At 41.7% G+C, this 27375-nt stretch overlaps 1 protein-coding gene across 3 annotated transcripts in view; it reads left to right on the plus strand.

The window, feature by feature from the left end:
• chd1 (chromodomain helicase DNA binding protein 1) overlaps positions 1 to 27375 on the plus strand; it is a 52235-nt gene that overhangs the window by 4726 nt on the left and 20134 nt on the right. For all 3 annotated transcript variants that reach the window (XR_010879052.1, XM_067258122.1, XM_067258123.1), the window contains exons 5-19: positions 182 to 240; positions 340 to 483; positions 4954 to 5225; positions 15131 to 15356; positions 15529 to 15629; positions 15773 to 15951; positions 20740 to 20864; positions 21022 to 21238; positions 21407 to 21496; positions 22883 to 23073; positions 23340 to 23528; positions 23771 to 23933; positions 25301 to 25453; positions 25688 to 25759; positions 26046 to 26195. Coding sequence is in view for 2 of the 3 variants with exons in the window: in XM_067258122.1 (XP_067114223.1) it covers positions 182 to 240; positions 340 to 483; positions 4954 to 5225; positions 15131 to 15356; positions 15529 to 15629; positions 15773 to 15951; positions 20740 to 20864; positions 21022 to 21238; positions 21407 to 21496; positions 22883 to 23073; positions 23340 to 23528; positions 23771 to 23933; positions 25301 to 25453; positions 25688 to 25759; positions 26046 to 26195 (2331 nt within the window). In the remaining variant the exon portion in view is untranslated. The remainder of the gene's footprint in view (positions 1 to 181; positions 241 to 339; positions 484 to 4953; positions 5226 to 15130; positions 15357 to 15528; positions 15630 to 15772; positions 15952 to 20739; positions 20865 to 21021; positions 21239 to 21406; positions 21497 to 22882; positions 23074 to 23339; positions 23529 to 23770; positions 23934 to 25300; positions 25454 to 25687; positions 25760 to 26045; positions 26196 to 27375) is intronic.

The following is a 27375-nucleotide window of genomic DNA, read 5'->3' on the forward strand; positions in this document are numbered from 1 at the left end:
AAACTTCATAATTAAAGTAATAATTTTATTAACTTAAGGCTAGCCTTTGATTATCATGTTTGTGTTCTGTAAACATTACTTTACATTTTAAGTGGTTTTCATGGATGTTGGGAAGGATGACATGCACATAACAATCAGTGTCATTCTCGTCTAATCCAATAATACCTTGGTGGATTTTAAGGATTCGTCCAGCAGTGATGATTCTGATGATGTCTCGAGTGGATCCAGAAAGAAAAGAAAGTGAGTTCACACTTGTTCTGCACCTCGGCATCACACAAAAAGATGCATTACACACATTCTAGGCACATTTATTGACGCAACCCTTTCCTTGATTTCCAGATCAGAATCTAGTTCAGATTCTGAATCTGTGTCTGGGAGTGGTTCCGGGTCAGACTCGTCCGCACAGGAAGAGGAGCGCAGTGATGAGACAGTGTCCGACTACGAGCCCAGTCACAAAGTCAAAAGCAGAAAGCCACTGACGAAGTAAGTGCTTCTGTTGCCCTTTAAAGCTTCTGTCTGCATACAGTCCCTCAGGTACACGTCTCCCATTTATGTATGTTCTCTGTCCACCCTGAAGCCACAGATGTAATTTATTTACTAATGGAGGAGAATGGCCAAAGTTGAAAGTTTTTTCCACCAGAAATCGCAAGGCTTTAGCCTCTTAACAATCCTGTAAAATTTGTCTAAAACTCCTAAACAAGGCATAGCAAAAGTAAATTGAAAGCTTGAACAATTTGTAGTACATGCATGGTTGTGGTCTCTTTTGAAAGGTGACACCCTGAAGTTCTTTACCCTAATCACTGTAAGTGCTACTGGTTTTGGGTAATAGACACAATAAAATAGAACGTTTTTATTTCCGCATGAATTTTGTTTTGCATACAGATGCCTGATTCATCAGTATTTATTGCTGATACGGATGTACTTATATTTTTTAGCATTTATTTGTATAATTATTTCTGCTTTGTATTTCCCAATATACTGCTTGTTTTGTTTTTTTAAGATTAACGAGTAATAATAATAAATAGAAGCACAAGTCTGGGGATTTTTTTTATGCCGAGTGCAGTCCTTGTCCGTTTTGCCATGATTTGAAATCCAAAAGTGTCAACAATTACCAAAACTACTCAGTTTACCTTTTGTGCATGTACACACACAACTTGTGGCAATTGTGAGAAGGCTATACAAAAACCTTTTAAGTTGAAGGTTCAAAACTTTCCCCTACACCTCTATTTCACTTGTGTTCAACCAATTGGAGCTGGCTCAATCTTCACACAAAGAAAGGGGGGGGAGTGGTATGGCGCATCACTTTCAATGAGGCACTCGTTGGCTATTGAAGGCTATAGACAATGTATTTAAGCTCCTATTGGGTCAAGTGAGGTGTCAATTGAAAGCTCAGAGTGCAGTGGCCATTTTGAAAGAGATTTTAAGATTAATTCAGGGCTCAACAGTAACATTTTTTGCGATTGGCCCCACGGGCCAGTGGGTTTGAAACTTACTGGCCCCACGGGCCAGTGGGTTTGAAACTTACTGGCCCCACGGGCCAGTGGGTTTGAAACTTACTGGCCCCACGGGCCAGTGGGTTTGAAACTTACTGGCCCCACGGGCCAGTGGGTTTGAAACTTACTGGCCCCACGGGCCAGTGGGTTTGAAACTTACTGGCCCCAAGGCCATTTTTACTGGCCCCCCCTCCAAAAGTTGTAATTTATCATTGTTACAACAAAACCAAAGACTTATAAGTTCTGTTATTCTGTTAACATGTAAAAACCATTTATTAAACACATCCTGGATATAAAAAGAACCAAAATGAAATCACATTTCTAGTGATAAAAAATAATAAGGTAATAGTCAGCAAAACAATTGACTTTCAACCTCAAACATGACGTGCTCTCTTCCCTGCTGACAGCCATCTCTGCACAACTCTGTGTGGCTGAAACTGAAACCTTTGGTCCCTCAATGCTAATTTATAAAAGCTTCCATTGCATTTCATCAGTATGATACTAAGTACCCAAGTCGACACCATTCTTCTGCTGCAGTTCAATAGCCCGGGGGAACGAGGCGAACGGCTGGCTCGTCTTTACGTGAAATGCCGTTGTTATAAGTCGTGCAATAACACGATGGGCATCTGCATTTAAATTCCTGACCAGCATTGTCAGGAATTTACGGCCTGGAAGATGGATTGTCAACCATCCGCTTAACTGTCACGCAAACCAGGTGCTGTCTGCTAGCATGGCTGGTCAGGGACTATTTTCGAAAATTGTCGCTGCCTGTGTAAAAATATCCACTTTTGTCTGCTTTAGACGGGAACATACGACAGACTGTAAGGCTGAACGATTAATTGCATTTGCGATTATATCGCGATGTGACAAAACAAGATTTTGTAATCGCAAAGGCTGCGATTTTACTTTGGTGCACGTTGCACTTTACCTTGACCTGTACGATGGCCTCAGGCTCAACAGAACCTGACACTACAGACACTGCCAATTTAGCCTTTAAAAAAGATGCTCCGCAGTGTCAAGTATGGTGCAAAACCTGCCTGGCTAACGTTGCTACCTCACGGGGCAACACCACCAACCTAATTTGGCCCTAAAAATACACCACAAAGCCATGTACGATGCATAGCTAAAATGCTGAACACCAGTGTGTCAAATAAGACAAATAACACCCGACAGGATCACGGATCGAAATGTTTCAAAGCCTAACTCCATATTCATGCACGAAATTACTCAAGCAGTAACAGCGTTTATCTCGAACGATATGATGCCCCTCGGTGATGCACATACAGTAGGATCGCTATGTCTGTCAGTGCCATTATGTTTCTGTTAGGCTACTGACTGGATCAGAAATGTTCAGACAGTGTTTCTTTTGCTTTTAAGATTTAACCTTTAGATGTGTGAGTTCTAAATATTTCCGACGGCCCCCACAGCGCAAGTTTTTTTTCCAAAACGGTAGCTAGCTAGCTTTAGTTGAGAAAGTGCAACACACATTTGATTCATTTTTGAAGAGGTAGGCGGGTATGTTTTCCTTAATTTTTCTGAACTTTGTGCGTTATGTTGCTGACTGGAGATCAGTAGTATATATCTATATTTATTCATAAAAACTCGTATAATAATCGCATATTTAAAAAGCGCAATCCACATGTCACATGTTTACAATTACATTTACATTTAGTCATTTAGCAGACGCTGTTATCCAGAGCGACTTACAGTAAGTACAGGGACATTCCCCCCGAGGCAAGTAGGGTGAAGTGCCTTGCCCAAGGACACAACGTCATTTGACACGGCCGGGAATCGAACTGGCAACCTTCTGATTACTAGCCCGCTTCCCTAACCGCTCAGCCACCTGACTCCCAATGCTTTACATGTCATATGTTTATGACAGTGACTTTAAATACTGAGTGTCGTAAGACAAAGACTTGTTTTTATAGGCCCTATTTCAGATTTTCTGTGACTTGTTACTGACTCTTACATTAATGTTTACACCAGGCTTATTTGACAATGCTTTGTTATTTTTACATGTTTACAAGGCTGGAAAAATCTGTAAATATACTACTGTGATTCAAGTAGGTAAATAAAATGTGTATTCATATTAAGTCACGCATCACCTAATTTCATCATAAGTTTATTTTGAATCTAATATTGTGAAAGGTCATACTATACAGTTATTCGTCCGTCTCTGTTTAATATTACAGAACATAAAAATAAATAATCGCAAATGCAATATTGGTAACAAATAATCGATATTATCATTTTTTCCAAAATCGTTCACCCTAGATGACAGGGTGCATCTTAGTTCCATAAAAAAATTGCTTCCGTTTGAGCTCGTAGCTCTACTTTGCTGCCATCTTCACTTCAGTGTCTTGTGCCAGTCTCGCGCCAGTTGTTAAATTTATTGAGATGATGCAACAAGAGTCCAATGCTATTTTATCAGGGTATCTATTTTGCCCACGGTTCGGTTTGTATTGCGGGTTTATGGGTCACTGTTTCGGTTACCATTTGTGTTCTCTGTATTTTCTCTGCATGAATAACATTGTCTTACATCCAGAGATTTGATAACATATGAAACAACATTATTTCCAAAGCAAATGTTACTCAGGCTCTTTTTTTCTTTTTTTCTATTTAAAGCAAACATAAAAATTCTTCATTCTTGTTTTTCCTTTCGCTAACCTTTTGCCTCCACGTGCCATATCCATTCTCCACACATTCTTATCTTGCCTAGCTTCGTATGATATTCATTGATATACTGACAGTTCATTGGACAGGTACTCTCCAGGAAAGGGGAAGGACAAAGGGTGTTAGATTGTTGTGTTTTCTCGTAGACCCCAAAAAACGCGGCTTACATGTAAAAACCGGGCCGTGGTTTGTGTGTTGAACAATTCATTTTTTTTGTGGTTCGGTTTTGCACCCCTACTTTTTATAGATGTAATACATTGTTTTGGACAAATTATATTACTTGATTGAATTGTTTTGACCTTTGACAACGTAACAAATGTCCGTTTTTGTTTTTTTTTATGTATAATTGGACTACTGTGAGGCTCGATAGGTGTCGTCTTCGTTTTGTTACTGTTTTATATCGGTGGTCAGACAAAGGCGTTGATTGTATCTGCTTTTGCGACTCGGAACATGGTTTACATCAATAGAATCCTAAGAATCATAGCTTTACGACAGTATACAGCCATGTATGTGTACCAATGGAAACAATAGTTTTGTCCATCACATTGTTTATTACTCAACAATCCCATGGCCTGGTGGTGGCAGGCCAGCTAAGAGGTTAATTGTTTGTCATCCATTGATTCTAAACTTCTTTCCCATCTATACTCTCTTTAAGGAAATACAGATTTTCCAGCACAATTGAAACAATGTTCCTTTGTTCAGTTACATGTTACATTTTGACTGTCAAGGTCTTCACAAGGCACAGTAACTCACTATTAAAGACTTCCTTCCCTCCCTCCCTCTGAAGGGCGAATGCCAGAAATGGGAAGAAGAGCAGCGTTCAGAAGAAGAAGCCCCATCAGGGCGGTTCATCCTCAGAGGGTGACTACGACAAGAAGGCAGTGCCAGGGGGGCCCAGACGACAGGCCACGGTCAATGTAAGCTACAAGGAGGACGACGAGCTAAAGACTGACTCGGACGACCTGGTGGAGGTAGTGGGTGAGGATGTGCCCCAGCCCGAGGAGGACGAGTTTGAGACCCTGGAAAAAGTGATGGAGTCACGGATAGGGAGGAAAGGAGGTAAGCTTGGGAACCGATTACCATTTTTCGGAAATAAAGCCGCGGCCTGTGCCCCGATTTTACAGTTTTCTTGTGGTTGTACGGCTTATATTTCGAAGAGGCTTATAACCCGGTTTTAGAACAAAAAAAGTGGCTTCGTCCCAAGATCTCTACAGACCGTGCAGCTAATTTAATGCTCAACACTTGAACTGGGGCTTATTACTTGAAAGAGGAATTATTTACTGTTTTCTCAGTTACACTATCAGGGCTTGTAAATACAGTGACTTGCTAAAGTAGGCTAGTAGAACATAACATTTCATAATAATTTCAGTTAATCAAACAGCTGCAAACCCAGTGAAATGTTATAGGCTAGGCTAGCTAGAAAAATAACGCTAGCATCGCTAACAACATTACTAATTCAACTTTGGTAGTCTAACCGAGCTCTTTGTAAGTTCGTTTTAGATATAATTGTATATGATAGTGTGGACAATAAGACACGGACGCGGTCTCTTTTCATAACTTGTATTTGACCACTGATCTTCTTGACATCGCCATTCGAACAGCCCTCACTGATTTCACGTAATGCTTTCAGTATCAAGCCTACGGCAACTCCCGAGGGACGAAACACCCTTGTCCGTTGTCACATAGAAAGGTCTGCTACAGTAGGCTATCCTCAGGATTTGCAAGCTAGCTAAACTTATAATATATCTAAATAATTTTGTAGACGTAACAATGGATTCTGCCACTAAATGAGTGACTTGGATTTATTTCTGAACATACTATCCACAACCGAAGTGTGTTACACAATGCTGTAAGATCGCCTATACTCGTGCATTGCTCTTGGTACCCAGAATGCCCTGCGGCAAGCTGAAAAGCTACTAAGTTAAGGGCATTAGCTTAGTTAAATAAGCATTGTTTGGAGTTCTATTGTTGTTTTCGTTCTGTTATGATATGTGTAATGCTATGGTCTATAGTTTAGATAATTTGAGTGTTCACCCTGATTGGGAATGTTGTCTAGTTAGATCGCTATCCAAGCTGTCCGCTGCCGTAGCATGAACGTGCAAGTGATCATTTGTCAGCATTGGGCCACACAACAGTAACATTGTTTGCTTATAAAATGCGGCTTGTACTCCAGTGCGGCTTATACTCTGATTTACAAACACAAAGTGCTCATTCTGGGAGGGTGCGGCTTATACACGATGCGGCTTATTGGGTGTGCTTTGCCTTCGGCAAGGGCACAACCTTTGTTCTCTCACATATATCTTATTATTATTATTATTTTCCCACCCCTAAGGATCAGTCAATATTTGTACTACATAGAAAACGGCGGTGTCAAAATGTTCGTCTTGGTCTCGATTGCGTTGCTTCTATTGGTATTTACGTTCCGTTGCACGGTTTAGACTGAACTAAGTTTTTGTGGCAAAAAGTGCCTTTTGTCAACAAAGGGTATCAGTGCTAGCCTACGTCACAGCGTCAGCACAATGGATACAACGTGCATAGATGTTGCACGATACAGCGAGTATCGTGCCGTGGTGTACAAACAGCATCATACATGTACATTTAAGCAAATAAATTAATTAATTACAGTAAGTAATGTAACATTAAATAATGTATTAAACTCAAGCTTGTGTGGTGCGTCGCTGGCTTCAGTGCTACAGCCTAAACTTTGTCAAAAGAAACGTTCTAATTTCCGGCGCTTTCAAACAATCCCCTCACAGTTCCGCTAGCCACCACAACTAGCTTGCTCGTAGCAAACCTCTTTTGAAATAGCCAATTCTCCCTAAATAGATGTCAAGCTTATTTACGTTTTTGGGGGCATATTTTCAGTAGGCAGATGGTACTGTATAATCGCGATTCCATCTGAAATACTGCCGGTGACAGCGTTTATTACAGTTGTTTTTTTTTATTTTTATGAATTACGCAATATGAGTAGGCTAAATGCTTGAAAAATTTCACTAGAAGAGAAAAACTTAAAGGGACGGACCCACCTGCAACCGACGCAAGCAAGCACACCCTACATTTTCCCCCGAAATTGTACCCTCTCTAGTTTACCATAAAATACGGTATATAGATTTTAAATGCAGCGTTGAAATGCTTTTGATGCACATGAAATAACATGTAATACAAATCTCATCAACTCGATGAGCTTTAAGCGCAGCGTTTTAAAGTGCTGTCCATTGCAGGGTTCCAAAATTTTAATTTAATTGGCGTCATCCTCCTTTTTCAATGCATTTAGTCTGCATTTTGTACACAAGTGTTTCCTCTATGTTGATTTTGCCGTGGCGGCCCACGGTATCAGAAATAGGGCACGAAAGGCCGTCTATCAGCAGTGATTGTTAGAGTGCATGTCGCAGAATAGCACGGACACGCGAAACTTTGTTTCGGCGGGGGGGGGGGAGGGACAGACAGACCTGCCCCCACTGCAAAAAAAAAATCCTAGAGGAAACACTGCACAAACTGGGCAATAGCCTCAGACCTAACACGTTCTCCCCCCAGCCTAGCAGCAATATGAACTTAAGTTGGCTGTGACATCCTCGGTAACATCACACTATTTATATTTGACTGTTGCCTTTCTGGAGGATATGGGCCGAATCCCAATACTCTGTCTTACCCCTAGCCCTTAGTTTACCCCTAGCCATTGTGTCTCGAAACTGAGGGGTAAGGGCTACATAGCCCTATGAAATGAGACACCACTTGGTTACAGTTACGTATATCGATGTCACCAAAGCAAGTAGTGTTATGCACTGATATCAAACGAAATTCGTTTGAAATTCGCTGCTAATGGAGTTTAAATAAAACTGTAGACATGCATGGAGTCCATTCAAGGCTAATTAATCAGAGAAATGCCGGACTGTTGTGCAAATCAGCAATGTAATGTTAGCGTAGCAAACTAGTGATTTTTTTTAAATGTTTCAATTAAGAACATGGTTGCAAATACATATGTATAGGACTGTGTAGAGCACAAAACCAGACTGTCATAATTTTTTAATCAGTTATTTAAGCAGAAAATATTACAAATATGGGACTCTGGATGATATGTCCGCCATTGTTGCAGGTAGCGCAGTATTCACATACCCAAGCTTACTTGGTTTTAAGGGGTGTATACCCCTTCGTCTTAGCCCTACCCCTCGATCAAAAAGAGTATTGGGACACCACTTACTCTCACAGGAACGCGCAAAACTAAGGGCTAGGGGTAAGGGGTAGGGGTAAGACAGAGTATTGGGATTCGGCCATGGTCTCACACCAAGCTTTGTTTAGCATACTTAATTTTGACTGCTAGCTAGTAATTAATATGGTGATTACATATGTTTTAAATCAAATGTAAAAGGTGATTAGAGGTTAAGTAGGGGTGCTCCAATTAGGTTTTCTGGGGCCGATCACCAATCACATGGTCTATTTACAGCCTTCTATTTACCATACAGCGAGATTATAAAGAATCGAGTTGACTACTGTTTATTTATTGTCAGGTAGGGGTGGGCGGTATACCGGTATGAACGCGAATACCGGTATGAACGTGAATACCGGTATGACGTTGTGCCATGATATGGATTTTGCCATATCATGGATATCACGATATATTAATAAATGTATTAAGTGTTTCTGTTTGGTATAACATATAAGTCAAGTGATACAGCCTAGTGGGCTAGTTTAAATTTGTATCTTTTACTAAAAAGGACATTTAAGCATGGACGCTGCCCGCATTGTGCCAACCAATGAAAGTCAACAAACAAGCTAGCGCAACTCCAGAGGAAGCAAACATTCATTGGAGTAAACTGCTTTTGTTGGCAAGTGTAAGCAAGCGTTAATGATGTCTGAAAATATTAACACCAGTGGGGTTGATTTGCCGGATGAAGAAGAATTGGTAAAAAAAAGGGGGGGGGGGGGGGCCCTCTTCTGTCATTTGGAAATTGTTTGGTTTCAAGTTATCCGACATCGACCAACAAACAGTAGACTACTCGGTAAGTTGTGTCGTCGAATTGTACTAGCCAAATGTGGAAACACTAGCAATCTTTTTCACCACCTGAAAAGCCATGCATGTGCGCGAATATGAATATGATCTACCAGAATGCATTTAACAAATCCAATGCCAGGTTGGTTACAATTGCAGGGCTCGACAATAACGATGGCCCGGGGCCAGTAAAAAGTAACGTCGGGACAGTTAAACTAGCAACTCACTGGCCCGATCGGGCCACTGCAAATTATTGATTGGAAAAAAAATTGCATTGTAAAAGTTAACATCCTTCATATGTTTTGCTATCTGCTAAATGCATAAATAACTTTGCAGCTCGTGGGGCGCACAGTTGGCAAATCAAGAGTTGAGTAGTGAGTGACGAGTGGTTGTCAAATTGTAATTCTCTAATCTCGATACATTTTTTAACAACTGGCGCGAGACAATAAAGTGAAGATGGCAGCAAAGTAGAGCTACGAGCTCAAACTGAAGCAACTTTTTTTACGGAACGAAGATGCACTGTGTCGTCTGTCGTATGTTCCCGTCTAAAGCAGACAAAAATGGATCTTTTTACACAGGCACCGACAATTTTCGAAAACAATCCCTGACCAGCCATGCTAGCAGACAGCACCTGGTTTGCGTGACAGCTAGCGTTAAGCGGATGGTTGACAATCCATCTTCCAGGCCGTTGACCATGCTGGTCAGGAATTTAAATGTAGATGCCCATCGTGTTATTGCACGACTTATAACAACGGCATATCACGTAATTAAGACGGGCCAGCCGTTTGCCTCGTTCCCCCAGGCTATTGAACTGCAGCAGAAGAATGGTGTCGACTTGGGTACCATTCATCATACTGATGAAATGCTATAGAAGCTTTTATATATTAGCATTGAGGGACCAGAGGTTTCAGTTTCAGCCACACAGAGTTGTGCAGAGATGGCTGTCAGCAGCGAAGAGAGCACGTCATGTTTGAGGTTAAAAGTCAAGTGTGATTTAATTTTATTCTTTTTATATCCAGGATGTTTAAATGGTTAAACATGTTAACAGAATAACACAACTTATAAGTCTTTGGTTTTGTTGTAACAATGACAAATTACAAGTTTTGGAGGGGGAGCCAGTAAGAATTGTCTTGGGGCCAGTAAGTTTCAAACCCACTGGCCCAGCGGGGCCAGTGCCAAAATAATTTAATGTTGAGCCCTAAATTGTGAAATGTTTGTTGTAGGCCAACAGAATAGAGTATTCAGCCACGTAATAATTGTTTATAGCTAACTCACTACAAATATTTAAGAGTTTTCTTGTGATCCCATAAACGTAGGCTACTGTTGAGCGCTCAAGTCGCTCTTCTGTGGCAAAGCACTGCAAAAGTTGGAAAATTCAACTCAGTTACCCAATCCAAATCTGCCGAGTGTGGTAGATTAGCCGCTGCGGTGCAGATTGCATTGTCATGACATTTTAAGAATAACTAAAATATTGTGATATATACCGTTACCGTCAGTACTTACGAATTATACCGTGATAAACATTTGAGGCCATACCGCCCAGCCCTATTGTCAGGAAGCAACATGTCCCTCTGTGACACCCTTAGAGACTACTTAAACCTATTGAATTTCTGAGAAAAGAGGCAAAACTGCACCTCAAGAAAATAAAAAGTTTACTTCATATATTTATATATCTATATGGATAATGCCAATGCCACTTTTAGAGATGAGTAGAGGAAAAAAGCTTAATTCTTAAGCATCACTGGCAGGTTTTTCTTTATAAATATAAGCATCTGCATTTTTGGCAGACATCTTGTTCCTCTTCTCATCTACAATATTCCCTGCTGTGCTAAAAGTCATCATCTGCAATGATGTTGAGCTGCTGATGTCACCGCCACCATGTTCCCCATCTTCATCTCCGCATACATAACATACAAGGAACCAGTTTGAGGAACCTTGTCTGGGGGCTCAGAGCCGCTCGCTTCTGAACTCGCCTCACCATTCTGCTGCTCCAGTCCAGCCTGGACATCAGAAAGCATCCCACGTATCTTGGGTTTGGGAGTCAGGTGGCTGAGCGGTTAGGGAGTCGGGCTAGTAATCTGAAGGTTGCCAGTTCGATTCCCGGCCATGCAAAATGACGTTGTGTCATTGGGCAAGGCACTTCACCCTACTTGCCTCGGGGAGAATGTCCCTGTACTTACTGTAAGTCGCTCTGGATAAGAGCGTCTGCTAAATGACTAAATGTAAATGTTTGAGTGCGTTGGGGAAATATCTGACATACCTTTTTATTAACAAGAGAAACAAAACATTAATCATAGCAACAACAAAATAAATGAAACAGAAATTCTTTATTGATCCCAGAGGGGAAATCTGGTTAAGTTACAGTTGTCACATTCTAGAAAATAAATATGTGAAAGATTTAATGACAAATTATAAGAAATGTTCTATTTATGCATTTTTTAGGTTATGCTTGGCTCTTGTTTTGATTATTCATAGTATTAGTAAGTAAGTAAGACTTTATTTATATAGCACATTTCATACAAGAATTGTAGCTCAAGGTGCTTTACATAAAATCAATAAAAACAATAAAACAAGTGATAAACAATTCAAACAAAAAGAAAAATCCCAATAAGATCTCTGTTCAAGAGAGAAAACAATTTTAAACATGCATCTTAAAAGTAACATATACATTTGGTTCACCCCTGGTCTGTATATATATAAAACCATACACTCTGTTAACAGATCCTTTCCCCAGGTCAAGAGTATGGGCCGTATTCTCTGTTAATAGATCCCTTGCCTCAGATCAAGAATACAGATTGTTTTACATATTTGTTAAAATACTTCACGCGACCAGAGTTTTTGTACGCTATCAGAGTTCGCCAACTCTGACCTAGACAAAGTAAAAATAGCAAGTCAAATTATGACCCAAATTTACTAAACCAAGAATCTACAATAATATAACTAAAAGTAGGAAAACCCACATTTATACAAATTAAGGAAATGCCAGCCAGTCTACTGCCTACACATTAGATTAGCACAACAACACTGTATTTATGTCAGCAATAGCTACTTTTCGCTATTCTTGCAATATGAACACACAGAAAAGTTCTCACCTTGGATCAAGCATTGTAGCAATGGTATACAGGCGCTCAGATTCAATGTCACAATCTGTTCTGGACCGCTTCCAACAATGTGTCTTTTTACACTATGGCGGGTCTCTGCTATTTTCTCAAGACGACGAGTTAAAACTCTGATGAATGGTATTACATCTGCTGCCGATATGTTTGAAATAACCGACGATGCCCAGAGGCTATAATATCAGCGATATCCCTCGGCTACGGCGAGCTGGAGTGTATGAGCCATGTCACGATACCAGATTTTCAAACTCAATACCGATACCCAGGAAAATACTCGATACTCTATACCATGTTCTATACCACAGGGGAAAAATTATTAATTAAAGAGGCATACAATTATTAGACATTAGAACAATACAAACAATAACATCAATGACAACACTATTTTTAAGTTGTCTTAACGTAGTGCAGCAACAAAAAAACAAAGTAACATAACTAATAGGGGTTTGAATCGTGTTTTTCTTCTAGCGATTCACATCGATTCACAAATGTAAAACATCAGGGTTTTTTGATAGTGTATTTATTTGATTAAAAAAAGTTTGTTGAGAAATTGCAGAAAATCGTGAATCGATTTTTTTTATCAATTCGTGACTCCAAGAATCGAATTGTGAGGTACCAAAAAATACACACCCCTAATAACTAAAGTAGATATATTACAAATATATTAATATAACTATATAGCCTATAAAAAAGGTAGTGCAAAAAACTAAAAAGACAACAATATTTTTAGGTAAGAAGTAGGGGTGGGGGAAAATCGAATCTGAATCGCGATTCAGTCTGCTACAGATTCAGATTGATTCACAAATGTATGTGAATCAATATTTTTTATGATGTTTGTGTATATATATATTTTATTTTTTTTGTGATAAAAATTTAAAAAAAGTGAATTGATTTTTTTATTGAATCGTGACCCCAAGAATCGATTCCGATCGAATCTTGAGGTACTAAAAGATTCCCACCCCTAGTAAGAAGCACAAAGAGATACTACACAAACTGCACTACATTTAACTTTTATTAGCTAATGTTCAGTATTGGATTATTTGCCCCATTTATCAAAATCACCTAGGTCTACATGTAAATCTTCAGGTGTCGCTGCCATTGTTCCATCCACTGTCAGGTGTAATAGCCTGTATTATCACTGTGCTTCCTGTATCGGAAGCTGTCAAGGTACAAGGATGTCGCTGTGGCAGAGGTGTCAAGTAACTAAGTACAAATACTTTGTTACCTTACTTAATTAGAAATTTTGGGTATCTATACTTTACTGAAGTAATTTTTTTTCAGCCGACTTTCTACTTATACTCCTTACATTTTCACGCAGTTATCTGTACTTTCTACTCTTTACATTTTAAAAATAGCCTTGTTACTCCAATTTCAGTTCGGCTTGTTTTCATTCCAGCTTGTCATCATTCAAAAAAACACAAACACAAAAAAAACTATCCAGAAAAAACGCGCCATCCGGATAGAGTGAATTTGATTGTGGTTGGATGAGAAGTATAAACATATACCATTCCCACACCCTATTGGTTTATACGTGATCCATCACCTGCACATGACACAAAATCACGTCAAACTCCAGCAAGGAAAGCAGACGTATGTAGCCTACGAAGATGTCCGTGGCAGAGACTCGAGAACTCGAGTAAAATGTCCGAACCAAGCACCAGCGAGGAGGTTGGTAGCTATGAAGATTATCCAACCCTTCTACATCCCTGGCCGTACCTGGAATGTTTGGATGCAAAAACAACTACTTTCGAATGCGCTGCAAGCTCTCCGCACCAAAGTAGGCTACCATGAGCTAATTGCTTTCACAAACTCGCCGCCTAATTTGAATAAAGGCTATTGATAACATGCCTCTGAAGTTTGACTTTTTGCAACATTACAATACTTAAAGGCAACTAGTCATCATATCTTCTGCTCCATGAAACACATGTTAATGCTTAGTAGTAGGCTACACATATATGGTTCTTTAATGTATTTGCATTGTACTAAAACTCATTCATTTTCAATGGGCATAAACAGGTGCAGCCCACATTTTTCAACATTCAGCATTTCAATATAACAAGTCATTATTGCCTTTGGAAAACAGTTTTTTTGGGGGGAAGTGGGTCGTGCATTATAGACCCCTGTGCCTAAGCTTTTGTCCTTAATGGCATTTTTTCCCCTTACTACTTTTACACTTTAAGTAGTTTTGAAACCAGTACTTTTATACTTGACTAAAAAGCTTGAATTGATACCTCAACTTCTACAGAAGTATTTTGAAACCCTAGTATCTATACTTTTACTTGAGTAATGAATGTGAATACTTTTGACACCTCTGCGCTGTGGTAGTGGTCGCGTTGAAAGCGACAAATCTTAAGGGGGTCAGTGCCACCCCCACTGTTAAAAGTAATTTAGACTTGCTCAAGCAGAAATTCCCTCTGCAAGCAAAAATCCACTACGCGAGAACAACCTAAATTCTGTGCTTGCAGAATTTCACTGCATGCGAGCAGAATTTCACTGCGCAAGCAGATTTAACCTATGAGAGCGTGCCAGGCGCTCGCTCGCAGCTACCTGTGCAACTCTGTTGTTGAATTTGTGCGCAAGTACTAATTTCTAGTGAGTCAAAAGTCAGTATCTGCATGTGAAAGAATCTATGCGCTTGTGACTTGTGACGCCATAGGAGGGGCTGTGCCTGCCTCTCTGCAGCGCTGCTGTGTGTGAAGTTGTGTGTCATCTGGAGGAGGCGGCACTGTTGGTATCGATACTGTTACAAATGAGTATCTAATCCGATACAAATTCTTAGTATTGATTACTATCCAAGAATACATTTTTTGGACAACCCTAATAAGCCAGTAGGCCTACTTAAGTTATTTTTTCTCTTGCAGCAACGGGTGGCACCACAACAGTGTACGCGGTGGAGGCCGACGGGGACCCCAACGGGAATTTCAATCCAAACAAGGAGGCCGGGGAGACGCAATACCTGATCAAGTGGAAGAACTGGTCACACATCCACAACACCTGGGAGACGGAAGACACTCTCAAACTGCAGAATGTCAAGGGCATGAAGAAGCTGGACAACTTCAAGAAGAAGGATCAGGAGAAGAGGAAATGGTAAGTGTGTGTGGCAGGGGACTAGTCAAATTATGAACATAAACTGAAAATGTCTACTTGAGTTCTGAGTTCTTTAGCTAACAGTAAGAGCTTTCTTGGGAGATGTTAACAATCATTCAACCCAACCAACATTGCAAAGCTATTGACATGATGGTATACTGTTTTCTTTCAGGCTCAAGGCGGCTTCACCAGAAGATGTTGAGTACTTCAATTGCCAAGAAGAGCTCATGGATGACTTGCATTCACAGTATCAGCTGGTAGAGAGAATCATTGGTAAATGAAAAAATATAGAAATAATGTATTTTATGTTTGATTCAGTATAGAAAAATAAATGGTATACCCAACTGACAGATAAACATCAACTACACATGTCCACAGACAAATTACTTCAAAAACCTATTTTTTTGTCCACACAGGGCATTCCAATCAGAAGTCAGCAGCAGGCTACCCAGACTACCTGTGCAAGTGGCAGGGTCTGCCGTACTCGGAGTGCAGCTGGGAAGATGGAGCCCTTATAGGCAGAAAGTTCCAGAAGTGCATTGACGACTACATGAGCCGGAACCAGTCCAAGACCATTCCCTACAGAGATTGCAAGGTAATATTGCTTGCAGGATTACTGTCAATGTGGTATGTTATGGTTTTACTGACAGGAAATGGGGGTTAGAAGCAATGTTTTGGTGTCATTTTAGGACTAAATAAGTATTTTATAAGTATTTAAATAGTATTATAAGGACTGTGGTAACAAAGTTGGACAGACCTGTGTGCATACAGTTAGGTCCATAAATATTTGCACACAAGTTTTGCTATTTTGGCTTATTACCGAAATATATTCAAGTTACAGTTAAATAATAAATATGGGTTTAAAGTGCAGTTTCTCAGCTTAAATTTCAGGGTATTCACATCCAAATGGACCGAGGGTTTAGGAATTACAGCTCCTTAATATGTAGCGCCTTTTTTTAGATTTATTTTACAAGGGACCAAAAGTAATTGGACAATTGTCTCAAAAGCTGTTTTATGGACATTTGTGGGCTTTTCATTATTTATTCATTGATTTATCGGCGAGACGATATTATTGGCTGATATGAGCCAAACTATCGGTATCAGCATTTATAATGGACGATATATATATATATTTGTAATGTTTTATGCCTTCACAATACAAACAAACAAACAAGGTAAAAAATCAAGGCTCATAATGGCCGCTTAATGAATATAAAAGAAACAGACGAAACACCCTTCAACCGTGTTATAAGTGTTTTGACGTTGCATAGTTTGTCCACCAGAGGGCACTACAACGTCCCTGTTGGCAACATTTACATTGACATTTATTCATTTAGAAGACGCTTTTATCCAAAGCGACTTCCAAGAGAGAGCTTTACAAAGTGCATAGGTCACTGATCATAACAACAAGATAGCCACAAAAACATTGGGAGTAGCCAAAACATGAAGCACACATTGTGAACAACCAAAGTAAGTGCCAAAGGGAAGAACCATAAGAGCATGTAGTTAAACAAGTTACAATAAAACAACATGAACCGCTATAAGTGCAAGTGTACCTGTGGAAAAAGCAAGCAACAATAATAAAAACAATATATCACAGCGAGTACAAAAATTTAAATCAGTTACCACTAACCACAAGAGCAACAAGTCTCTAAGCAAGAGTCATTGTGATCCTTGAGGAAACTAACATCGGGTCAAGCGAACCATTCCTAAGTACCGTTGTACTCCCGGAACAAGTGCGTCTTGAGCCTTTTCTTGAAGGTGGAGAGGCAGTCAGTGTCTCTGATGGAGGTGGGGAGTTGATTCCACCACTGGGGGGCCAGACAGGAGAAGAGCTTGTGTTGGGACCGGGCGGTCTTGAGCGGTGAGACCACCAGGCGGTTGTCTGAAGAAGACCGTAGGTGACGGGTGGGGGTGTAAGGCAGCAGGAGAGACTTGATGTAGACGGGTGCAGTCCCGTTCACTGCTCGGAAGGTCAATACCAGGGTCTTGAATCTGATACGGGCCATGATAGGTAGCCAGTGGAGAGAGATGAGGAGCGGGGTAACATGGGAGCGTCTGGGTAGATTGTAGACCAGGCGGGCCGCCGCGTTCTGAATCCTCTGAAGAGGGCGGGTTGCACATGCTGGGAGACCAGCGAGCAGAGAGTTGCAATAGTCCAACTTGGAGAGGACGAGTGCTTGGACTAGCAGCTGGGTGGAGTGCTCAGACAGGTATCTCCTGATCTTCCGGATGTTGTAGAGGGTGAATCTACACGACCGGGAGACCGCAGCAATGTGGGCCGTGAGGGAGAGCTCGTCGTCCATGGTAACCCCAAGGTTCCTGGCAGAGGATGAAGGGGTCACCGTCGCAGATCCCAGGGTGATTGAGAGATCGTGGGAGATGGAGGGTTTAGCCGGGATGATGAGAAGTTCTGTTTTGGCGAGGTTCAGCTGGAGGTGGTGCTCGGTCATCCAGGCGGAGATGTCTGTGAGGCAGGCCTCAATCCTAGCTGAGATCCCCGGATCGGTCGGGGGGAACGACAGGTACAGCTGCGTGTCGTCAGCGTAGCAGTGGTAGGAGAAGCCATGGGAGGTGATGATTGGTCCAAGTGAGGTGGTGTACAGAGAGAAGAGGAGGGGTCCAAGGACGGAGCCCTGTGGGACACCAGTGGAGAGCTGGCGAGGGCCCGACAGTTTGCCTCCCCAGGAAACCTGGTAGGATCTTCCCGACAGATAGGATGAGATCCACTGGAGTGCAGTGCCAGTGATGCCCATCTCAGAAAGTCTGGCGAGCAGGATCTGGTGGTTAACCGTATCAAACGCTGCAGAAAGGTCCAGCAGAATGGTCCAGCAGAATGATAACGGATGACCTGACAGTTTAGACATTTAGTTGGGTCAGTCATGGAGGGTGAGAGGGTAGGAAAGGTGGGTTTAGGGAACCGACTGCTAATGTCGGCGACTTTTTTCTCAAAGGAGGAGGAGAAGTCGTCTGCTGTCAGGGTGGAGGGAGGGGGTGGGGGAGGTGGGTTAAGAAGGGTGGAGAAGGTAGAAAAAAGTTTGTGGGGGTTTGAAACTGAGTTAATTTTGTTCAGAAAGTAGAGGGTTTTAGCACCAGTTATGTGAGAAGAGAAGGATTTGAGGAGGGAGTGATACTTATCAAGGTCCAGACGGCCTTTGGACTTGCGCCATCTCCTCTCAGCTGCCCGAAGGGTGGACCGTTCTTCACGAATAACATCCGTAAGCCACGGGCAGGAGGGTTACAGAGGTTAAGTCAGTGATACAGTTACGTGTCAGGATGAGGTCTAGCTGTTTGCCTGCCTTGTGGGTCGCCGGTGTGCTCAGCAGCATCAGGTCGAAGGAGGTCAGGAGAGACAAGAAGTCGACGGCCTGCGTTCCTTGGAGGTGGATGTTGAAGTCCCCAAGGACTATCAGGGGGGTTCCATCATCCGGGAGGACGCTGAGGAGCATGTCCAGCTCCTCCACAAAGTCGGCTAAGCGGGCCTGGTGGGCGATAAAGAACAATTAAGCATGCTTTGATAGGATCAGTTAGCATCACATAATGGTGTTCAAATGATTTGGCAGTAACAGGGAGTGGTGTGGATGTGTATTTAATATATGGGGAAAGAAGCAACCCTGTCCCACCACCCCGCCCGGTTGAGCGGGGTGAGTGAGTGAAGGAGTGGTTGACGGAGAGAGCAGCTGGAGTTGCAGTGTTCTCAGGGCGGATCCATGTCTCTGTCAGCGCAAGGGCATGAAGAAAAGCATGAGATGCAAACGCTGGGATGAAGTCTGCCTTGTTCACAGCAGACTGGCAGTTCCCGAGCCCTATAGAAAGAGAGAGGGCAGGTGGAGAAGATCTAGTGAAGGTTAGAAGTTGACCGTATATACTTTGTGATATATCTACGTCTACGAGTAGTGTAATGAACGGGAATGCTGAAGAAACACATGCTAGCTATGAGTATGTTCTGGGTGGATTAGAATTCAAATAGGGTGATGCTTATCAGAAGAGGTGATCCGCCTTGTCGGCCATCCTCGGTGGACTCCCATAGGTAGACTCCCTGTCTTTGTTCGACCGAGTCTTCGTGCACCGAGGCTGCCAGACGAGGCTGCCTCTGCAGTGCTAATTGGCTAAATATGCTAATGCGCAGATACCACGCCCCCAATTACTATCAAACAAAAGGCAGCTCGAGTACCCTGAAACCGAAACTGACTCACTGGCTAGCTATTCTTTGACCAGTGTAAACTAGTTATCTAACTGCTGTCCCTTAAGTTCTTCCGATGAGACTAGGGTTTAGCTAAACTCAATGTTAAACAACAGCCGTGATCACTCGCAGTCAATGCGGCGAGGAGGCTGAGGTGCACATCGAGACGATGTGCACCTCAGCAGGACACTATTTGCTCTCTTTGGCAACACTTGTGTTTAGAACGCCACAAACCCTACAACCAACTGATCCAGCCATAGTCGGGCAGTGTTTTGTTACGTGTTTCTGGATTTTTTTATATATATATATATATCGGCCGATATATCAGATTTTTAAATCACCAAATATAAGTATCGATATCGGTCTTAAAAATCCTTTATCGGTCAGCTCTAGTTTGATGGCATGGGAAGGCATGGCTTCCAATGGCACTGAGACACTAGTGTTTTTTGATGTGACAGAAGACGGAATCAGCCGGATGAATTCTAAAGTGTATAAGGATATATTGTCTGCCCAGATTCAGACCAATTCAGCAAAGTTGATTGGACAGCGCTTCACTTGACAGATGGACAATAACCCAAAACATACTGCGAAAGCAACCAAGGAGTTTAAGGCAAAAAGGTGCAATATTCTGCATTGGCCAAATCAATCACCTGATCTCAACCCGATCGAGCATGCATTTCACTTGCTGAAGACAGAACTTAAGGCATTTAAGACCCACAAACAACTGAAGACAGTTGCAGTAAAGGCCTGGCAAAGCATCACAAAGGAGGAAACCCAATGTTTGGTGATGTCCATGGATTCCAGCCTTCAAACAGTCATTGCCTGCAAAGGTTTCTTGACAAATTATTAAAATTTTTATTTATGATTATATTCATTTGTCAAATTCCACTTGAGCCCCTGGAATAAGGGGACTGTATAAAAATGGGTTGCAATTCCAAAATGTTTCATAAAATATTTTTGTTCAACCCCTTAAATTAAAGCTGAAAGTCTGCACTTCAATTGCATCTCAGTTGTTTAATTTCAAATCCATTGTGGTGGTGTACAGAGCCAAAATGATAATCATGTCACATTCAAATATTTCTGGACAGAACTGTATGAGAACCATATCAAACACATTTATACCACAATGGCAGAAATTATTTTAAACCTGGAAAATGCTTTCAGTGTCATGTGACGCCCTGTAATCTGTCCTTTCCACAGGTGCTGAAGCAGAGACCCAGGTTTGTACCCATGAAGAAACAGCCGTCTTACATCGGAGGTGATGGACTTGAGCTCCGAGATTACCAGCTAGACAGCTTAAATTGGATGGCCCACTCCTGGTGCAAGTACGTCCCTCTCCTCCTTGTTTTTCCTTTCCTTTGTATAGTTTTTCTAAATATTTTAAACAGCTATTTCAACTGCTGACAATTGATTAAACATCCAGTTTGAAAGCCTCAAAAAGGTTAATAGAAGTTTGTATTCCTGTTCTCTTCCTCCCTCCAGAGGGAACAGCTGTATCCTGGCTGACGAGATGGGCCTGGGCAAGACCATCCAGACCATCAGCTTTCTTAACTACCTGTTTCATGAGCACCAACTATATGGGCCGTTTCTGCTGGTGGTGCCCCTGTCCACTCTCACGTCCTGGCAGAGAGAGGTGCAGCTCTGGGCCCCCCTCATGAACATTGTTGTCTACCTGGGTGACATTCGCAGCAGAGGCATGGTATGGAACAACCCTCATGTTTAGTTTATTTTTGTGTTTGCTAGTAATTGTTTTGTTTGAGTATTTTTTCCTTTTTGTTGTGTATAATTGTTGGTCACCTTAAGGGAGCTTGATAATGGGACTTGAGAGGTGTAGACACTATACCTGTACTCTTTCATACCCTATTAGATCAGAACACATGAATGGATGCACGTCCAGAACAAGAGACTGAAGCTAAACATCCTTCTCACAACATATGAAATTCTCTTGAAAGACAAGGTAAGGTCATGTTTCCCACAGAATATGATTATATTTGTGACGGTAGGCAGGGGCGTAGCCAGAATTGGTCAAAATTAGGTGCTCAGCCATAGCTATGTCCTAGTATCGGTTAGATGAGTGTAGATAGGGTTTTCAACAAGTAATAGAAGCGTGCAAAAAAGCTGTTGGTCCCTCACATTTATTCACAGACTGGTCCGTTGTTGTGAGAGAGACAGAACGCAAGCGGGACTAGAAGGGGCTGAGTGCATCAATGCGCTGCACGCAGCTCTACAATGAAAAACTTTTTTTGCTATGTTAAACAGAAAAAAAAAAAGGTTGGGTATCATATGGGTTTTTACGATACTTTTAAAATGGTTCTGGTGCTGAACCGATAAAAAAATAAAAAGAGCCACAAAACAACGGTGGATGACATTAAATAACAGATTTTTTTAATTGGAAAGAAATGTCACTGTTGTCTGCCATGTTATTCAACTTTACGTGTTGTTGTTCCGACTTGCATTCATGTGAATTTTCTCAGTCTGGAATTTTTGCCCAGATTATTCTGACACCAGATGAATGCAGTATAATTTAACTAGCTATCATGTGAGGTGATGATGCTTCTTACATCTGTTTCGGAGCACCTGAGGGCAAATATTTCAATCGTCAGCTCATGCATTTAAGTGGCATCGAAATGAGGCACTGAAATCTGCGTTCTGATTGGGTCCTGTACATCATGGTCATATACACTACCGTTCAAAAGTTTGGGGTCACTTAAAAATGTCCTTATTTTTCAAAGAAAAGCACCTTTTTTTTTCAATGAATATAACGTTAAATTAATCAGAAATACACTATACATTGTTAATGTGGTAAATGACTATACATTGTTAATGTGGTAAATGACTATTCTAAGTGGAAATGTCTGGTTTTTAATGAAATATCTACATAGGTGTATAGAGGCCCATTTCCAGCAACTATTACTGTATGTGTTCGAATAGTACATTGTGTTTGCTAATTGCCTTAGAAGACTAATGGATGATTAGAAGGATTAGAATTAGAATGCCAAAGGTCTGCAATGTTGTAATTGCTGCAAATGGAGCATTATTTGACGGAAGCAAAGTTTGAAGAACAAAATTTATATTTCAAATAAAAATAATTATTTCTAATAATAATGCCATATTAGCACCGGATTCTGGTACCCAACCCTAATGCATGGTGGATTGAGGAAATGGATTGAGGGAATGGATTTTAAGTGAGCTCCCCTTTTAATAATTGAGCTTCTTTTGTATGTAAAAGTTTCAACTTTAGTTACTTAAAAAATGTACTGCATCTGTAGTGTCACGCATCTATATTCTCAAAATATATTCCGGTTTACACTGCCTAATATAATATTTATTTGTTTGCCTACAGTCATTCCTGGGTAACGTGAACTGGGCCTTTATTGGAGTGGACGAGGCCCACCGTCTAAAGAACGATGACTCTCTCCTTTACAAGACCATGATTGACTTCAAGTCCAACCACCGGCTTCTGATCACAGGAACACCGCTGCAGAACTCTCTCAAAGAGCTCTGGTCCTTGCTGCACTTCATTATGCCAGAGAAGTAGGTCATGTGTTTTTGTGCATGTGTGTTTGAGGGGCATGCCATATTTATAGTCTTATCTAGCTGCTTGGTTCGGTGGGCTGTCCCTGTTCCTAAGTAGGTTTCTGATCCTTTGTAGAGGTCAGATGACATCTTGTCCCAGTATGCTTGTGTGTGGATGTCTACACTTGCCCATGTGCACGTCTGCCTGTGCGTGTCTCTTTCGAAGTTGCTGGCACTGCATGCTCATGTTGTGTGCATGATCGTTTCTTCATGTGTGTGCCCAGGTTCCACTCATGGGAGCTGTTTGAGGAAGAGCATGGGAAAGGCAGGGACTCGGGCTATACCAGTCTGCATAAGGAGCTTGAGCCCTTCTTGCTGCGGCGAGTCAAGAAGGATGTGGAGAAGTCTCTCCCTGCTAAGGTGGAGCAGATCCTCCGAGTGGAAATGAGCGCCATCCAGAAACAATACTACAAGTAAGAATACCACTGCTAAATAAAAAACACTATTGATCTAGAAACTATGGTATGCTGAAATAATTGTTCTGCTCTACTGAGCAGATAGGCACAGTTTTGATGGGAACAAAGACCTGAATGCACTCTGTTCTTAACATTTACAAAGAACACTGTTGCTTATCTACTAAATGGGAAGACCCCATTTTCCTTATCCTCACTTCTAACCTGGTTTTGTTTGTTTGTGTGTGTGTTTGTCCTACCAGGTGGATCTTGACGAGGAACTACAAGGCCCTCAGTAAAGGCACCAAGGGCAGCACTTCTGGCTTTCTCAACATCATGATGGAACTTAAGAAGTGTTGCAATCACTGCTACCTCATTAAGCCCCCAGAGGACAATGAGTGCTACAACAAAGCTGAGGCTTTACAGGTGTGTGTAATGCGTGTGTGTAATGCGTGTGTGCGTGTGCGTCGATACTGGTACCGTACCGAGATACTAGCTTTTTAGAAACGGTGCTATCAGGGGTGCAAACTTGTCACCTTTTGGCGAAATTTGCTGTTTTTGAGGGGGGGGGGGGGGGGGGGGGGGGGGGTCCTCCAAGAAATCTGCGAACGCAAGCTGTCATGAATAGGGATGGGTATCGAGAACCGGTTGTTGTTTAGAACTGGTTCCCAGTGGATCGATTCCTTGGAATCGTTAGCAAAATTTCTTAACGATTCTGTTAACGATTCTCTGTGCCGTTAAACTATTAAAATGCTAAGTTTAATAATGGATAAAAAATATATATGCTCAGTTTAATAATGGGACACGCGAATGTCTGTAAACTATAACAGTTTGCGCATAGACAGACTGCAGCAAACATGGCAACTAGGAAGAATAGCGTTCTAAAGTTTGGTTGTATTTCACACGACAAAATGACAACAACGCCACTTGTAACGCGTGTAAAAAGTCTATTTCGTCGAAGGGAGGAAATACGAAGAAGCATTTGAACACACATTATGGAATGAAGTTACTGGAACGTCATATGTTCGATGCATGCAGCAGCGCAGCTAACATTCGCGCTTCATCTCTAACTATCTAAGGTAGAGCTAAACTGCTCAAAAGTGATCACAACCACTTGTTACTGTGTGAAGAAATTTGCCTTTATTGTGTGTAGTCGATCTAGTTATCTTCTGTCCCGTCGTTTGAAGCATACATTTTAGCTCCGGCATTCGTCTCCCATTAGTATTGATCTTATTGATCATTTCACGTTATCGGGGCGGCGTGTGTTATCAGCAAACGTTCGCGTGTCGCATTATTAAACTGAACATATCGATTTTTAATCATTATTAAACTTAGCATTTTAATTGTTTAACCTTTTAATAGTCCTGTTAAATGTGCCTGAAAACGCCTAAACAACATACCCAAAGTACATTGAAAGCTGTTGTTGAACCATTTGGAGTACATGCATGTAAATGGTCTCTTTTGAAAGGTGACACTGAAGTTATTTCCCCTGTTGTTAGGACCCCTGTAAATCCTACTGGTGTTGAGTAATAGAAGCTTGAACACAAGGAAACTGAAAGTTTCTATCTCCGACTAGATTTTGTTTTAAAAACAGAGGCCTGAAGAGGCCTAGAGGTGGTAGGTATTAGCTCATTTCAGAGCCAGTCAAAGCCAGTTTGAGAAATTTGTTTAGAACGAGTGTGTGTGTGGGGGGGTGCAGGACGCACAGACCTATGGCTGTAGAGGGGAACATCGATAAGAGAATCGATAAGGAATCGATTTCAAACTCTTCCCTTGCTATCCCTCTTTTACAGCACCTCATCCGTAGCAGTGGGAAGTTGCTGCTGCTGGACAAGCTGCTGCTGCGTCTGAGAGAGCGTGGCCACCGCGTCCTCATCTTCTCCCAGATGGTCCGGATGCTGGACATCCTGGCCGAATACCTGAAGAGCCGCCAGTTCCTCTTCCAGGTCATTGTCCACACTACACTACCCACAATTCCACAGGCAGACTCCAATTCCCACCCTCTCTCGAATGTTATGTCCAAAATGACGCTTATTATCTCAATCTAGTTTCTTAACTTACGATGCACATGTATTTACTTAAAGTAACAAGTCATATGTTACATCTACCAACATTGGTATTTACTGGACCTTAGAATGTTTTTATTTATTTAGTTATGAATGTATTTTACTGTGGTGTAGAGATTGGACGGCTCCATCAAGGGAGAAATGAGAAAACAGGCTTTGGACCATTTCAATGCAGAAGGCTCTGAGGTAGGTGTTAGCTGCATGTTTTCAATTCCTCTGTGGACCAATGGTTGAATCATGAAACAAAAACATAATTAACCATGTGGTCAGATGGCTGAGTGGTTAGGGAGTCGGGCAATTAATCAGAAGGTTGTTGGTTCGATTCCTGGCCGTGCAAATGACGTTGTGTCCTTGGGCACTTCACCCTACTTGCCTCGGGGGGAATGTCCCTGTACTTACTGTAAGTCTCTCTGGATAAGAGCGCCTGCTAAATAACTAAATGTAAATGTAACCATGCTGCTTCGTCTTTAAGGACTTCTGCTTCCTGTTGTCAACTCGAGCGGGAGGCCTTGGCATCAACTTGGCATCTGCCGACACAGTAGTTATTTTCGATTCTGACTGGAACCCCCAGAACGATCTGCAGGCACAGGCCAGGGCTCACAGGATTGGCCAGAAGAGACAGGTAATATGACCACTTGCCCAGTTATGTATTTACTAGTGGTGGGCATAGATTTTTTTTTAATATATAGATTAATCTCACTGTAATCTTGGCGTTAATATAGATTCATCTAGATTAAAATGGTTCATTTGAATTCCGCTGTAGACATTCAGAATATGTGTGCTACCCAAATAATGACTAAAAGTGAGTCTTTGAGAACGGGTTTCTCAAGCCAGGTGGCGCATTAGACCAGGAGCTCATCTCCTGTTTCCAAAATGCATCACAAACTGCTTGAGAAAGCTGTTCTACTATGATAATTGGTGATGAAAATAAATTATGTTCAATAAGATGTACTTGTGTTTATTAACTGTTTATTAGATTAGTTAGCTTGGCTGATAGAGCTGTGCTGACGGGCTTGCCTCGGTTGCACTCAAACATCGTAGTTTGACGACAACTCTTCCCCTGCGCTACATCAGTGCTTGGCCCGGCATCTTCCGCATTAGCTAAGGGATGCTTTGCGTTTAGGTGGTATTTGAGACCGGAAGAACTCCTACAGTAAACTAATTCTGCATAGCACAAGGTGCAAACAACCTTAGTGTTGTCGAGGTTTCCATTGGGAAGCTTCTTAAAAATACATTTTCCCTAAAGCAAACCAGGCGGCTTCATAGCTGCATCCATGTTAGCACGTCACGTTTGATGTGATAATTTCATACACAAGGCATACACACAGGTTCGAAGACTCGTTCTCGCCCCCTACAGTGCAATTCGGCTAGGTATACATCCCCGCTAAAATATCAAGGTGAAAGTCATCATAGCTTGCGTAGTATAGACCCAGCTCCAAACACAACTTTGAGAATAGATTATCGCCGATAAGTCGCAGCGCGATAACGCGCGTTAACGCCGATAACGGCCCACCACTAGTATTTACATATTCACAACATGTGACTGCAAAGTAAAAAGCATTGCATCCAAAATAGTTCAAAGATTTGGAAGTTTAATCAAATGTTCCATAACCATTGAAAGCTACTTTTCATATGTAATCTCTCCAGCAAAAGTCCATTCTCATGAACTGATCTCTTAACACTAGAAGCGCAGAGTGCTTACTAGAAGCACGGTTAGGGGTCAAATGACTGAGTCTTCCGACAGGGACGTTGTTACTGACACGTAATGGTCTCTAGATGGCGCTTCATGCACTATTAGTTCA

This window comes from Osmerus mordax, chromosome 20 (genome assembly GCF_038355195.1).
Source record: "Osmerus mordax isolate fOsmMor3 chromosome 20, fOsmMor3.pri, whole genome shotgun sequence".
Classification (NCBI taxonomy): Eukaryota; Metazoa; Chordata; class Actinopteri; order Osmeriformes; family Osmeridae; genus Osmerus; species Osmerus mordax.